Source organism: Calonectris borealis, chromosome 3 (assembly GCF_964195595.1).
Source record: "Calonectris borealis chromosome 3, bCalBor7.hap1.2, whole genome shotgun sequence".
Lineage (NCBI taxonomy): Eukaryota > Metazoa > Chordata > Aves > Procellariiformes > Procellariidae > Calonectris > Calonectris borealis.
Genome location: NC_134314.1, coordinates 3,566,052 through 3,580,908, shown reverse-complemented (window position 1 = coordinate 3,580,908; position 14,857 = coordinate 3,566,052). Strand labels below are relative to the sequence as shown.

The 14,857-nt window shown below is 47.6% G+C and overlaps 1 protein-coding gene across 2 annotated transcripts in view; it reads left to right on the top strand.

Annotated features, from left to right (window-relative positions):
• Positions 1-14,857, top strand: part of XKR6 (XK related 6) — a 199,137-nt gene that overhangs the window by 174,572 nt on the left and 9,708 nt on the right. For both annotated transcript variants that reach the window (XM_075144846.1, XM_075144845.1), the window contains one exon: positions 1,103-1,299. In XM_075144846.1, coding sequence (XP_075000947.1) covers positions 1,103-1,299 — 197 coding nt within the window. The remainder of the gene's footprint in view (positions 1-1,102; positions 1,300-14,857) is intronic.

Sequence of the window (14,857 nt, the reverse complement as noted above, 5' to 3'; positions counted from 1 at the left end):
TCCTTTCCTCCTGCTCTTCCTTGCTGTGCAATCTCACCCCGAGTGGCAAGGAATGATCTAATCATTCTGGCGAAACCCCAGTTTGTGCTGTGAGCCCCTCCCAGAGCCTTCAGAAGGCACTTCATCCCACCGTCATGCTGGCATCTGAGGTGGGACAGATGAACGGTCCCGGGAGGGGACATTTCTATTCATTAACTAGCTCAGATGACCAACTTTAGGGTCAGCGTTAGGTGAAATGAGTCCCATCCCAAATTTCAGAGCACAAGATTACAGCCACCACTCAGGATGAGAAGGAAAAAGACCCAGTATTAAATCATTAATATCAGCAATCATTTGAAAGGACCCTGTTAAAAGATGCTTCCTTTCTTAGATGGTATGAGTCCTGTGACATCTGGGCACCTTGTGCTCCCCTGACTGGATCACTTCTGTTTACAGATTGGCCAAAGGTCCTCTGAAGGGAAGTTTGTCCCCAGGGTGAGGTTTGCAGGTCTCCTTGCCCACCTGATATGGAAACAGAGGTGATAGAGCAGTACCTATCCATGCATGAGACACCTCCTTCTAGTCCAACTTTGCCCAAAGTCTCAATAGCTGACCAGTGGCAAGCTGTGGCCTTTTGCATTTGTGGGTCACACACGTGCTGAAGGTGAAGGTGGTGTTTCATTGCTCCTGTGATGAAACAGGGTCAAATCTCTGGGGTCCATGATGGAAGCTCCTTACTACAGTGCTGAAGGGGCTTGGGTGATCTGTCAAGCCACCACCAAGTGTCATGACCAGCATTTGTCAAGTAGCTTCTCCTCTTCTCATCATGAAAACAAAGTGAGGGAGTTGTTTTCCTGTGCAAATGTTTCATGAGCATTTCCTACCCCCACACTTCACGTTTGGGTGGTTCAAGTCAAAGGTTTCCCACTCTTGCAATACAAAAGTGGTCCTCAGATCTTGCAGGAGATAGATAGTTTTAGAGTTGTGTAGACACCCGTGTCTGCCCCAGATTCTCCTTCCCCAGGACAACCTCTCTCTCCCCAAACAACTGGCCCACAGCCCCATCCTCCTCAGGTTTTGATGCATGCATCTCACACTCAGCTTTTCCTCCTGTTTCCTGCAGGTATATCCGAACTATGTACCTAGGGATCCAGAGCCAGAGGCGGAAGGAACACCAGCGGCGTTTCTACTGGGCTATGATGTACGAATATGCAGACGTAAATATGTTGCGCCTCCTGGAAACTTTCCTCGAGAGCGCCCCTCAACTGGTGCTACAGCTCTGCATAATGATCCAAAAGAACCGTGCAGAAACATTACCATGTAAGTGGCCCCCTCGTCCCCCTCTCCCCATCCTCCCGGCCTCCCCCCTCTGATCCCAAGCTCAGCTGCCGATGGATGTTTTTGCTGACCGTCCGCCCTACGCAACCTGGCGTGTAAGGGGCTGCCACTTGGGACAAATCTCATTCCAGCTCCGCGCTGCGTTCGCTGGGTAAAATTTCTGCTCGTTCCGCCAAGAAAAAAAAACAGTATCAGTCAAAAGACGAGATTCAGCTCTTCCACACCCAGTCGAGTCTAAAGAAATTATGGTGTTGTCAGGAGGAGGCAGGCAGTCGCTGCTGCTATGGCAAGTGTCGCCATTCGTTTGCCGCCTGGAACTGGGCAAACACAATCATTCTCTGCCTCAGTTTCCCTCCTTACATAAGTAGGAAGATAAAAATGGCCAGATTTGAATTTGTGTTGTGAGGACAAATGGTTCAATGCCTGTGCAATGCTCTGATGGTGTCAAGTGTAGTATAAAGGGTTTTTTTAATAGCTAAATGTTGTAGGACCCTTTCCGAAGAGTGCCCAGGAATTAAGGTTTAGTCATTGGTACCATGGTTCTCAGCAGGTTGAGGAAAAGAGAGGGGGGAAGGCAGTGGAGGGGATTGTGTTACGACAGAGATGTCGTAGGGCAGGTATCGTTGCAAAGTAGACAGATGCGCAGAGGCTTGGAAGCAACCACAGAGAAAAGTTGGCCAATTCTGATGTCCTTTGCTGTAGTGATGTCCTGGAGCATGGGGCATCCACCCCAGTTGAGAGACATATGCCCCTGTCCCACCCTGCGGCGAGCAGCTCTACCAACCCATGCCCATGGGAATGCTGGCTGCCTACGAGTCACCAGCTCAAGGGAGAATTGTCCTTTCCAAGGACCAACAGTGGTATCAGCTGATGAGCTGCTGGGTTGTTCAGCCCCTGCACAATCCACACACCCGGGACGTGCTTCCCAAAGACGTCTGTGGCATGCCATTTCTGGCAGATCTGAGGAGTTTCTTGGAGCTGGGATTGGAACTTGGGAGATCTTCAGGGTTAAATTTTGCTGGTTGGACAAAGGTCACCACTAGCATCAGTAAGCAGGACTGCTCTCTCCTTCCTCCATACTTTAAGCTTGTCCATCACAGTTGTTCATAGAGGCCTCCCTTCTATTTATGCGGTCGTCTTCTGAAACCTCTCATCACTAGCTCTCCAGGCCTCCAAAGTGCTGACGTGATGACCATGCCTTTCTACAACTCCTGCTAGAACTGCTCACATTTGCCAGCACCCTTTTCCTGCTGCTTCCAACATTATTAACCCTACTAAAAATGTATAAATCATAACCTAAGAGGCTTGCCAGGGTGTTATGCAGATTGTTGGACTTGCTACAGAAAGCACTGCATGAAGTTTGCTGGCCTCTGTTGTGCTGGAAGTCAGACATCACGGCCGAATAATCCCTCTAGGCTTTCAAATCTGCGGCTCTTTCAGTTTGCCACTTCCAGGCATGGCTGCCTAATCCACCGAACAAGCTGCATCATTTTCCAACCCCCCCCCCTCCCTTCTTCAGCTATGCAGTTCCTCCGTTCCTCCACCACACCAAACAAGCTGTGCTCTCTTCCAAGGCAATGCACGTCCCCGCCTGCCTGCCCGAGCCCTGGAGGGCTCTTTGCCTGCCACGCTCCAGCAGCCGAGCTCTCGGCGTCCCCAGCGCACCCTCTCCCTGCCTCCCTCCCTGCCTCTGCCAGAGATGCGGTCGCGCATCTCGGGGCTGCGTGCTGGGCGGCGGGCGCTGCTGGTGGATACGAGCAGCAGAGCTTGCTCAGCGCTCCAGGCTCAGGTGCAAGGTTTCCTAGAGCTCCTCCATGCTCGTTCGGTGCGTCTGTCTTCCTCTTCCTCCCGGTACGTAATTATGTAAAAGGAAATTAAATGCTGAGAAGAGCCGTTATGAAAGGGAGCATCAAAGGTTTCCCTTAAAGCAGGCAGAAACCAAAGGAAGATAGATATTGTTAGGAAGGCGGTGTGTTTAAAAATCAAATCAAGCCTCTCCTGGCTCATCGTGTCTGTGTGAGCGTGGCTGGTCACACAGTGCAGGAAAAGGCCAGTTCTGCCTCTGAACAGGGACAGTATCAGCTGCGTCACTGAGGGATGCATGCGGGCAAAACAGCCCACAGCAGGGCTTATAAACCCAAGTACAGCCCGTGCTAATATGTCCGGAGTCCAGCTATTTCCATATGGTTCACAGGGTCTCTTACGGATTCATTTAGTGCTACAACAAGGTCAATTTACCATTTTGTATGGCATGCATCCCTTCCCCAAGCCTTGGTCCTCCCTGCTCTTAGGACTGCAATGCCAAGCCCAGTGCAGGAAGCCAAGCCAGGCTCCAGTCTTCTCCAAACGGGGCAGCTAATGTCTCCTTCTCCTATTTAAGGAGCTGTAGAGAGAGAGATACTGGAATGGTTATCAGGAAATTTTGCTTTTTTCTTCTAATTCCCGTGTTAGGGTAGCTGTTGAGGTAAGAAGTGTGAATACACTGGGGGGTCTTTACTCAAACGCAGAGCATCTCCTCCAGAGATGCTTAGGAGCATGTGATGGAAAGGGCTGATCTTGCCTGTTGTGGTTGCGGTGAGTAGGGGAGCACTGCGAGGACTACTAGAAGGGGATGCAATCAGGCTAACACTTAATTTCCTGGTTTCCATATCTATTGGGTGGGCGGAAGAAAGAAAAGGCTCACCATATCTTGCAAGAGCCATTTTACCCTGAGAGGTACCTGTTTGAAAGGGTTGGGTGGAACCTGTGTTTATTGCTCCTTCAGTGCTCGAAGAACAGACCAGTTTCACCAATGGGCCCCTGCTCACCCAATAATTAGCATCTCCTGCATGGTCTGACACCACCAGCAGCAGAAGTGCTGGAGCTGGAACTTGAGCTTAAGTCCCAGCTTCAGTAAAGCTTGGAACAACCCCCCTTGAGATTTCATGAAGGTCAGGATTCGTTCCTTTATCATATCCCTAGCACAAGACAGACCAGATCCCAGCTTAGCTGCCGTCGCCCGATGACTCAGGAAGAGCAGAAAATAGCACAGAGAGAAAAGAAGTAAGAACTCATTGTACTCCATCAGGTGAGCAGATCTGACCTGGAAGGTGCAAGCTGAGAACCTGAGCTGGAGTACTTTGTGTGGGGACAAATGGGTCAAAATCAGCTCCTAAATATGCATGTGGAAGAAGCTGGTGTTGGTCTGAAGGCCCTTTGTGAGCGATTCATCTGCTACAACCACAGCTCTGTGGGTCCAACACAGAGTCAACGGAAGGTGAGGGAGGAAGGATGCCTCCAAAACATGGATCAGCTCATGTCCAGAGCAGCTGAAGGAGGTGAGATGAGATGCTCGCCCTCCAGAAGTGCCTTTATCCAGGGCATCTAGACAGAACCTAGGTGATGCATTTAGACTTACCCTTAGGGTTAGGCAAAAGGAGGTGGTGGAACTCTGCAGAGGATGCAGCCCTGTCCCTCGCTCACCTTAACTGTCTCCAAGATTTGGGAGAGGATGGGATGAAATGGTGGCCATCTCTCTCAGTTTCCTGGACAGCACTGGCCAGAGGACTCCCCTGATTTAAATAACATGGCATATTTGTGGGGGGAAACGTAATATTAATGACAACAAAAAAAGCCCAGCAACCCAGATCTTCATTTCGTAATCACTTCTAGCAGATAATCCACCTCACTTCTTGCAGAATAAACAATCCTGAACCCACTTCACCCTGAATGGAAAGGAGCACATATAACCAGCTTAAAGGAAACACCCAACTTCTAGGCAGTTAGTGAGGTGAGAGGGATTCCAGTTTTTCAGCATAAATCTCCTCTTAAAGAGGTTTTCTTTTACTTAATTTTATCATGTGGCTACTTTAAGACTTAATAAGATTTAGCCGAACCTCTAACGTCCTTCCACTCATGTCATGAGTGCTTTACGCAATGCTTTTGCTGGGAATTTGCCTGCGTGAGGCTGCAGTTTTCAGCGCAGGGCTTCCCCCCACAAAAAAAAGGACTGTCTGTCCCCCGATGCTGTGCCCGTCTCCTCTATAACCCCGCTGTTGATCTGAAAGAGATTTGCAGCGTAAGCCTTCATTATGCAAAGCCCTGTTGAAATCTCTGGGATTTTGCAAGGTGTCTGCACTCTCTGCAGCTCACAGTAAGTAGTCTGAAGCTGCTCGTATATTTAAGAAAAAGCAACATTAGCTTCAGCCTGTCTGGGGGGTGTCACTTTTTTAAGCAAGAATGATACAAGTTAAGCACTAAAAGGGATTTTAGACATCTCAGCTAGAGATGTGTGTTGGCTGAAGGGTTATCCTGGTGGAGTTCGCAAATGATGTAGCCAAATTTTGTGGTCCCTCCCAAAGCAAAGCCCTATCTGTTTCATCACGTCCTCACTCTTTCTGTACCATGTCTGGAGGCCATCTATGATCAGGGCTTGTCCTTTTTTGCAAGGGCACTCTAAGATTATGTCCCCTGTTACTTAGTTTAGAAAACTTAACTGGTCTTTGTGGAGTATATGAGCAGCAGGGGTGGGTTAGCTGTTGTCCTCACTGCCCAGAGAAGGCATTCCCCATCGAGCTGAGTGGGTTCGGGATGAGCCAACCTCAAGCTAAACACTCCTGCACTTGAGTGAGAGGTTTCCTCTGTGGGTGATGATGAGTTAAGTCTCATGCGGAGGTACATTTCTCAGTTAATTTTCCCCTGATGACAGGCTGATAGTTAACCAATAATATGCTGTGAATAATGGATATGCTGTGAATTACATACTGTCTGAAATGTCCTGTTAGATATATTCATAGTGTAGGAAATACCCCAAGGCACCATGACTTGTTGAGGAATGGTTTGAGATCTAAAAACAAGGCCATATCTAAAGGACAACAAATGAATGGATTACTCCTTACTCAGTCCTCTTCCCACTCAGGCCCCAAAGATCAAAGTAAGCTTCTTAGCTGGGGCAACCAAGTTAGAAAGGGAGCCTTCAGCCTTTAGTTGCCCAAGGGTGTGATTTTCAAATGTGATCAACAGTGGCCTGAACCTAACTGAAGAGACTAAAACTCCCGTGGCTCCACTGAAAGTGGAGAAGAGACTCATTAGATTTGAAAGTTCATCCTACAAGTAGTACTGCTAACCTTGAAGGACCACCAGAAGTTAGTGCAGGATCCTTCATGCTGGCCTGGGCTGAGAAGGTATATGTCCACTGCAGAGCCTAGCAGAACTGCAGTTCTGGGGTGCAAGTGGACAGGCACCAGCAATGGGCATCCATCATCACCACTGTTGGCCTGTTAGCATGGGCCTGACATGGTTTTGGCTTGGACCAGCTAACTCTGAGCTAAACAATCCCCAAGGACTGCTTGGGACTAAACACAGACCAGGGACCACTCCCAGCAGGCAGTTAGACGTGGCCACTTTTGGATAGCAAGAGATGGAGTATGGATGGGGCCAGGGTATGCCTGCTGGCCTCAGGGCTGGAGAACAATCCCTGCAAATACTTGGTTCTTAGTAGAGATGCAGCCACAGAGGACTATGGATGGGAGATGCCATGCTGGATGGAAACCCATGTGTAGGGGAAAGTGCTTGTTGTGGGGTGTTGCTGCCTGTTTTCCACAAATGTCTTTCAACTGGGGTGTAACTAAATATATACATTCCAACAGCGCTCAAACACGAATCCAAAACCCCAAGTTCAAATCTCTGTGACCTCAGTACACAAAATTGTCCCCATTTTCTGCAGAGTCCCGTAACCAGAGTTACCCATCATAAATAAGCCGTGGTTCACCCTTTCTACACCAGCATCAGACTCCACAGGGCTTAGTACAAAAAAGACCAACATGTCGTCTACACCCTCTGTTTGGGATGGGTGAGACACTGATGCAGGCCTAAGCAAAGTCCTTTTCCTCCAGAAGCAGAAATCCTCCTCCCTTTTCTGACTGGTGTATTTTAACTTAGATCCACCAAGATAATTGCAATGTATGCCTAAAAAAGTCTTTGCCTCATAGAGTCCTCGGTAACCGGAGATGGGGGTGGATGAAAAGTCTACCAGAGTCATACTCTGGGCTTTGGCTTGGGCTGTGAGACCGATCATAAGGAAAAAAGATGCTAAAACTTTGCACATGGGGTTGAAGACATATTCTCTCTCCCTCTCTCTCATGCCATTCCTTTGGGAGTAAAAGAAATGGGAAACATCCATCACCCAGCCCTGGTTCCCTGTGACAGAAGAGGCATGAGCAGAAAAGCAGTTGCTCATTGCCATGTGGGCAAGGGACCCCACCAGCTGTGTGCTTGCTGAAGGGGCTTGGCAGGGAGGAACGAGGGTAATCTGCCTTGAAAATTTGTCCTGATTCAACCACAGTTTCCCTTTAAATGTTCATCAGCACACCAAGGAGGCACCTCACAAAATGCCCACATAGCTCCAAACACATAAGCAGCTCGCCTGGGAGGCCACTCATATGACTCAAGTGCTTTGCCAGACTGGGGCATATGGCTCTGTTCCTGCCTTCCCCTCCTTCTCACCAAAGCCGGATGACAGATAGCAATTTGGTGCCCTGCTTGAAATGAGTCGCTGGTCCCGGGCCAATTCCCAGCAGCATCAAAAAGCCATCTCCACAGTTGGCAGTGGGCACTGAGGACGTCTTGCTCTGGCATGCTGAGAGCAGGCCAAGCCCGAGGCACGCTGGCAGTGAGCGGCATGGGGAGAGCTTGCCCTATCATCAGCCGTATTGTCCCAGCGCGGTGGGGAAGGACTGGGTCCAGGAGCCTTTGAAGCCAGTGACAGCTTTTTTTTTCCAATGGACTTTGGAGCAAGCCCAAAGAGAGACGTCATCCCTTAGCCCATCCCCACCTGCAGCTTCTCCATCCACCACCTTGCCATAGCTCCCACTCGGTTATTTTGGAATGCTGATAAAAACCCTTCTGTTCCGTACCACGTGCCACCATCACACATATGACATGCCACAGCCAATAAAGATGAGTCACCATTCACGGGACAGCACTGGCGGGTAGCCAGTGCTGCCAATTTTAGGCTTTATAAGACTGTGGTAATCACTGGGAGGGGGTTACATCATCAGAGCACTACACAAGCATTAGCTCATGCTGTTCCTAGGAGCTGCAGGCCAGCTGGGAAACTGAGGCACAGAGAGGTTTGAGTAGCCTAAGGTCTTGGAGACGATCTCTACGCAGCAGGCTCCTGGGGAGCAAGTTCATGCCAAACAGATTCCAGGCAGGAAATTAAGGCTTTTTCAGGTAATTTTATGCTGCAGACTTTCTTCTCTTCATATCTCTCGCAGCAGATTCGTGATTAGATCATAGGAAAAGGTGGCTGCACACTGCTGTGCAATTGGCTAGTAAAATGCATGGAAATTCTACTCTTTTCAGCTTCAGGTTGCTCTAGCATGCAGCTCTGGGGTTCACATCAGGCATCCAGGAGAGCATGCAAACTCTGGGTAAACAGAGAGCACATAGACACTGAGATGTGCAAAAAACCTGGGGAAGATGCAGGGGTGGTGCTGGGCAGGGACTTCTCTGTGTTTCTACCCCTGATGTAGATGGAGCAGTTCAGGTTGATGCAACTGGCTCAAAATCGTTGAGTATTGAAGGAAAGATCTGTCTTGTTTCAGAAACTACCAGTTGTTTTAGATGATTAGCTCAGGGTGACAGTCCTGAGTCTGGGAGTGCAGCAGATTTACTGAGTCAGTGGAAATAATCTGCTGAAATGACTTTTGTCCTAAGTGGCATTTGACCAACCTCATGCTCACAGTGCCCTCGGTACGTACACGTCTTTGCACAGACGCTCGCTGATGGGGGACGTCCACCAGGCACGGCTGTTTCCCTATCGCAGGAGCCCATATCTGAAACACCCTAAGGTGCAAACAGATGTTTGCAGTAGGGGAACGGATGCATGGTTTGATCTCAGCTTGTCCTTGGGGAAGGTGATGTTCATTAACCTGTTGAAGAGGCAGTCTCAACTCCATCTTGTACACACATGAACTTCTGAGAAGGCAAAAAGACCCAGGAGAGACAAACCAACCTGAGCATGACTTAACCGGTTGATGCTGGCGTGTCATTGAGTTCTGGCCTGCTACACATCACTTAGACCTTTGCAGAGCGTACAAAGCATGGGAAGCAGAGGAAGAAACAGGTTCCGGCTGTTATCCTTGGAAATCAGTGTCCCTGGTGCCTTCAGCTACCCCACTGTGAGACAGCACCAGCTGCACCACATCCGTTTTTGTCACTTTGTCACTCCCCCTCACAGAAATGCTCACAGTCTGCCAGACTCACTCTAATGATGCCAGCCCTGTGTAGTCTCCAGAAGTGTTGAGATGCTCCTTCTTTTCAGGAGACCAGTCCCCTCACCTGCAATTATGCCGAGACAATTCCACCAATGGCCCCCTACACAATAACAAAGATTTACAAACCATAAGGTTAGCGAAGTGTGCACTGCTGACGCATCTCCTCTAAACACACTGAATGAAGACCTCTTACCTCGGCCAGTGAGTGTGAACGAAGCTGGGTTTTCTTCCTCTTCCCCATCAGGTCAAAAGCATTTCCAGGACTGGGATGAAGTTATTTCTCTAATGGCCTGCAAACTTTCTGTGTCCAGGCCAAACCGTTAACCAGAGGTGGTTTGCAGGATCCATGTTTGGTGCTGTCACAGACTGTTTGAAACGTTGCCTTGATGTTGCTTCGTCTCCAAGGAACTGGCCGTGGGAGCTGTATTTATAGCAGGAAGTTCCTTCACTAAGCCCTGGCAGAAGATGTTGCTTCCCCAATCTGGTGACAAGTCTGTTGGGTTTCATCTATGCTAATAAACTGAAACACGTCAGAACGTGAGCACAGCCACCAGATCTCGGTCATCCACGTGGTTCAATTATCAGCACAGTCCTTGGCACATTTTTAGCTCACGGCAGCGAGCACCAACACAAACAATACCCAGGCTTGGCTCAGGTGTTAGCACAGGCCAAGAACGATTCGAAAGAAGCAGTCTGGATTGGGCCACCCTGTTTTGGAGGCTGAGACAGAATAATGACATGGATGTAGCAGTCAACAGAATTAGGCTTTGCACAGTTACCAATCTCTAGGCACAGGGTCCCAGGTTCAAAAGCTGCCCCAGACCTGTGCTAGCGAAAAGAGATTCTCATGGTTACTTTCAGAAGCAGACAGCAGAACTCCTAGGGCTTTCCTTTCCGGTGTTGATGTGCTTCCCTATTTTTCAGAGTATTTTAGTCCCACTTGCAAGATTACAACATCCTTTCAACTTGTGCTAGGCAGATTTAAATTCTTCTCAATGGCTGCGGTTCTCATCTGAATTAAAAAAGAATGCCAGGATAAAGATGCTGTAACAAATATCAAATGTACGGTGTTAAAATGCAAGTATATTGTATGTGTTTGCGGACTTGTGTTGTTTCATGCCAATTATCCCTACTCAGAACATAGAAATGGGTGGGGAAAGATTTTATTCTAAATCAAGCTTATTGTTTTCCTTAGCAAAGGTTTTTTTCCCCATGTCAGTGCATTCTAGTAGTATCATAAGTTGTGTTTCTCTTCTAAAGGTTCCTAGCGGTAGAGTTCAAATATCATTAGGTCTGAAAAATGTCAATATCGGAGGCTCGTTCTGATCTTTGCAGAATGTAAACTGGGGGTAACTCTGCTGGAGCCTGTGAAGAGATTCAATATATTCAAGAATCTGAGCAAAGAATTGGCTGCTAAAAGTTGTGTCTAAAGTGCCCTTCAAAAAGAACCAGCTGTTGAATGTGCAATATGATTTTCCCTCCAAGAGTAACTCCTCTTGGATTTTGCCATTTTATTCTTCCCAGTTAAAGCAATCACATGTTCGGATTTTTTTCTCCTGTTGCTCTGGGAAAGACTATTTTAAATAGCAGAAGGAAAAAACCTAAATCTCAGCAATCAATGACCACACAACAGTGCAAATCTAACCAAGAGGCTATGAGAGCAGCACAGTCATACGTGGGTGTCTTTAGTCTCTAGAGATCCATGGTAGATCCATGCTAATGGTGGAGCTTACCTCTCCGTATTAACTATAAAAGTAGCTTAGGTTGACTTTTTTCCCATCTCAGGTGCCTGGTCACATTTGGATGTCTCTGGGCCATGCTGATGGCCATGTAGATACAAGGCTCTGCTCAGGCTACTCTGATTTCTGAACTGAGGTCAGAAGCAAATGAGCACAAGAGGAACCAGAAAGTATACCAAGAAAAAGCAATGGAGGTCTATAGAGATGACTTGTATACTTCTCTGCTGGCCCTGTTCCTTTCAGGTTGAACCAGGTTTCTGTGCTAGACTCTACTGTCCTGTAACATTGCCTACAAAGAGGGATTTTGCTCTGCATGCATAGATTTAAATCTTGTCCTTGCTGGAGGTGTTGTCAGGACATCCTGATGGAGCATTTCAAGTGAAATCTCTTGGGGTCTCTCGGGGAGCTTCAAATCCTCTTGTCTGTGGCTGTTCACTTTTGAGGATTCAAGTGGGGTTCTTTTCCAGTGTGATTCTGAGACAGTGGTTAAAGGCATTCAGATTAACAGGAATTTAACTAAAGTCTTTATCATTACAGTGATGACTGTGCAGGAGGTATCTCGCCCTCCATAGAATGGCAATTCATACAGCTTTCGACAAAAATAGACACGTATAAGAGTTCGCATGCTCTATTACCAAACAACCTAAACTGTGCCCAGGAAATCCTGGCTGCTGCTCTTCCAGCACATTTCCACTGCAGAATTAGCCCAGGTGATTGATACCTCGATAAATTTAGACCAGGCTCAGACCAGACCATCTCTTATTCCTGCATGTGTGGCATTAGAAGACAGAGATGCACGTAGTTGTTGGTTCTGAGCGTCTCTGAACCTCAATGCAGCCCTGCCCACATGAGATTTAGCATGTGCTTTGGAGGATGGACTGGGGAAGGATGCACCGAAGCATGGTGGGAAGATCCTGGAGAGATATTGGCACTTGTGTAAGATAGCCTGAGTCCTCACTGCTGGGGGTGTGGGTTACTGGGCTACGTGGACCCCAATTTAAGTAATAACAGCAGTTATTCTAGTCGGAAACACCATCAAATGTAGCCCCACACTGACATCAAAAACACCATCAGTAAGATTAATGAGATTTCTGCTTTACTAGCCAAAAATCACAAAGGAAAGAACTGTTCTAGTTTAACATCCTTAAAATAGCATCCACTGAAGTGGGACGATCTGCTTTTGGTGAGAGGGGCACAGTGAATTCTTTTCTTTACATTTTCTTAACATTTAGGGGAAGTTTCAAAATGGAAGAGCCATTTCAAAATGGAAGAACCATTTCAAAATGGAAGAGCCATTTCAAAATAAGTAGCTTCATGTCATAAATAATGTCATAGTAGTTAATGTCACATCAAAAGGGACTCCGAAGGCAAGGTTAGTCTTGTGTTTCCCCCCTCTCCTCTACTCCATGATTGCCTCCAGCTTCTTTAGGACTGAAACTATTCACCAAACTCACCCCAGATTCCTGAGTGGTCTTAGACACCTGCCATGCATTGCTCCCACTGAAAAGTGTAATTTTGAAGTTAATTTCCTTTAACTCCACCATTAGACTCCCATCAGAGACTCTGGTGGCTGGATGGACCTTCAGAAAAGGGCTTTTCTTCCGTAAGGCAGGCTTTGCCCATCTAGCTATAGCAATGAAGTTACGCTGGCATTTTCCTCAGACATAACTTTGATACATAGCTGAGACCAGATTCCTAGGAGGATTAACCCATACTGCCAAAATAATATTTTGCTGGCATAAAGCTGTCTACATGCCTATATTACACCTTACCTAAGCCCTAGCTGCCGTGCCTGGGCTCCCCAGAGCTATCTGGACACAGCAGCCACCTGGGCTAATTTACTCTGCCAAAAAGCCCAGGCTGGAAGATCTGATAATATGAAAGGCTCCATCTCCAGGAGTTGAACAACGGGTCTTCCACATTATTTTTGAAGTGATGAAGGGGATTACATGACCATGTTTGTGATAGGCAGAGGACTGCGCACGGATTATCTCTATACCTATAATGCAAATAGTGCTGGAGCCCAATCACTGGCACTCAGGTGATCCTGTTAACATGGTCTCTGGTACAATTTTGGCCAGCTAGCCCTTTCCTAAAGCTTTCCCAGGCATGAGAAAATGAGTTCACATAGTCCAGGAACCATACCCAAAAGGCAGATTGGATACAACTACTGAGAAAGTTTAATAGTATGGACATGGCAGACTCTGCCAGCTGGGCTCAGGGTCAACGAATAGTCCTGGCTCTGTTTCTCGTTTGCTAGTTTAGATGTCACCACAGTGACCCAGGTTCTCTCAGGGCCTGGGTTCCCATGTGCCCTTCTCCTCTCTACTGTTTTTTTATGAGCTGTTACCTGGTGACGAGCCACTATACAAGATCAAAGATCTCAGTTAGCTAAGTGAGATGAGGCTTGTTTGAAGATCTATGCGTATATAGGGACTGAGATTTCAGCTAAGTGCTGCCAGAAATGTTTCAGCTGTGGAGTGGATGTCAGCACCTTTTTTGCCTCCATAAATAGGTAAAAACTGAGATACCTGCAGTTAGCATCTTAGGAAAGGGGCAAGGCTATTATGGAAAGCAAATAATGGACTTACATGCCTATGAGGACTATATACGTACAAGCCTGTTGAGATCAGCCTTCTTCTCATTGATGTAGCAGGGGGATATTGTCTTTCTGCTACCACTTTCTTGAGGAAGGGGATAACTCTGTCTGGCTGTTCAGGGAGATGCAACTTGACTATGTCCTCTGACTGATCATGGCACCCGTCTCTCATCAGGAGGGTGTTGGGGGGTTGTTTTGCCTGCTGGACCTTCAGTGGTATAAAATCATTGTGTTGCATCACTTGAATTTGCCCATTTTATGTTGAGTCTGTCAACTTCTGCTCTGCAGAAGCTGATGCTAGCTATTCTGCTCATCTTGGAGCCAGGAAGAGGTTTCCCCAACCCTCCTTTCTGCTCTTCTCACCTTGCTGGGACTCAGGGCTCTCCTCTGAGCTCTTGTGGGGAGTTGGTGGATACCAAACCACCGCTACCTAGGGTACTTTTCATCTTACCCACTTCTCCTTGCTTGGTCATTTCAGTTTGATCATCCACACTCCAGGTAGAGTCAATGGAAAGGCAGAGAGGCATTTCCAGAGGGCAACCCATCCCATGTCTCAGACAGCTCTCCTGGGGTGAGATAAACACTGAGGCACATGATGCAAGGAAGATCTTCATTAAGAGTGTTTTAAAATGGGGGGGGGGGAAGCTTTGCCAATATTTATGTGGTGGGTGATAGCCAACATTTTCAACAGGAGATTTGACACTTTGCTGAGCGTATTCAAAGACAATCTAAAACAGAGGGCAGATTATCCCGTTTCTGCTTGGCCTGGGGTGCTTGTGCCTCCTGCAGAAGGATCAGTCACTGGCTTGCATTCAGGAGAAGATACAAGACTAGATGGCCCCAGGGCCTGAGCTGGTTTGGCAGATCCTGAGTTCACAGAGGAGATGAATAGGAGACATGACAGAAGCAGACGAGATAATGAGAGCACAGATCAGACAAATGTG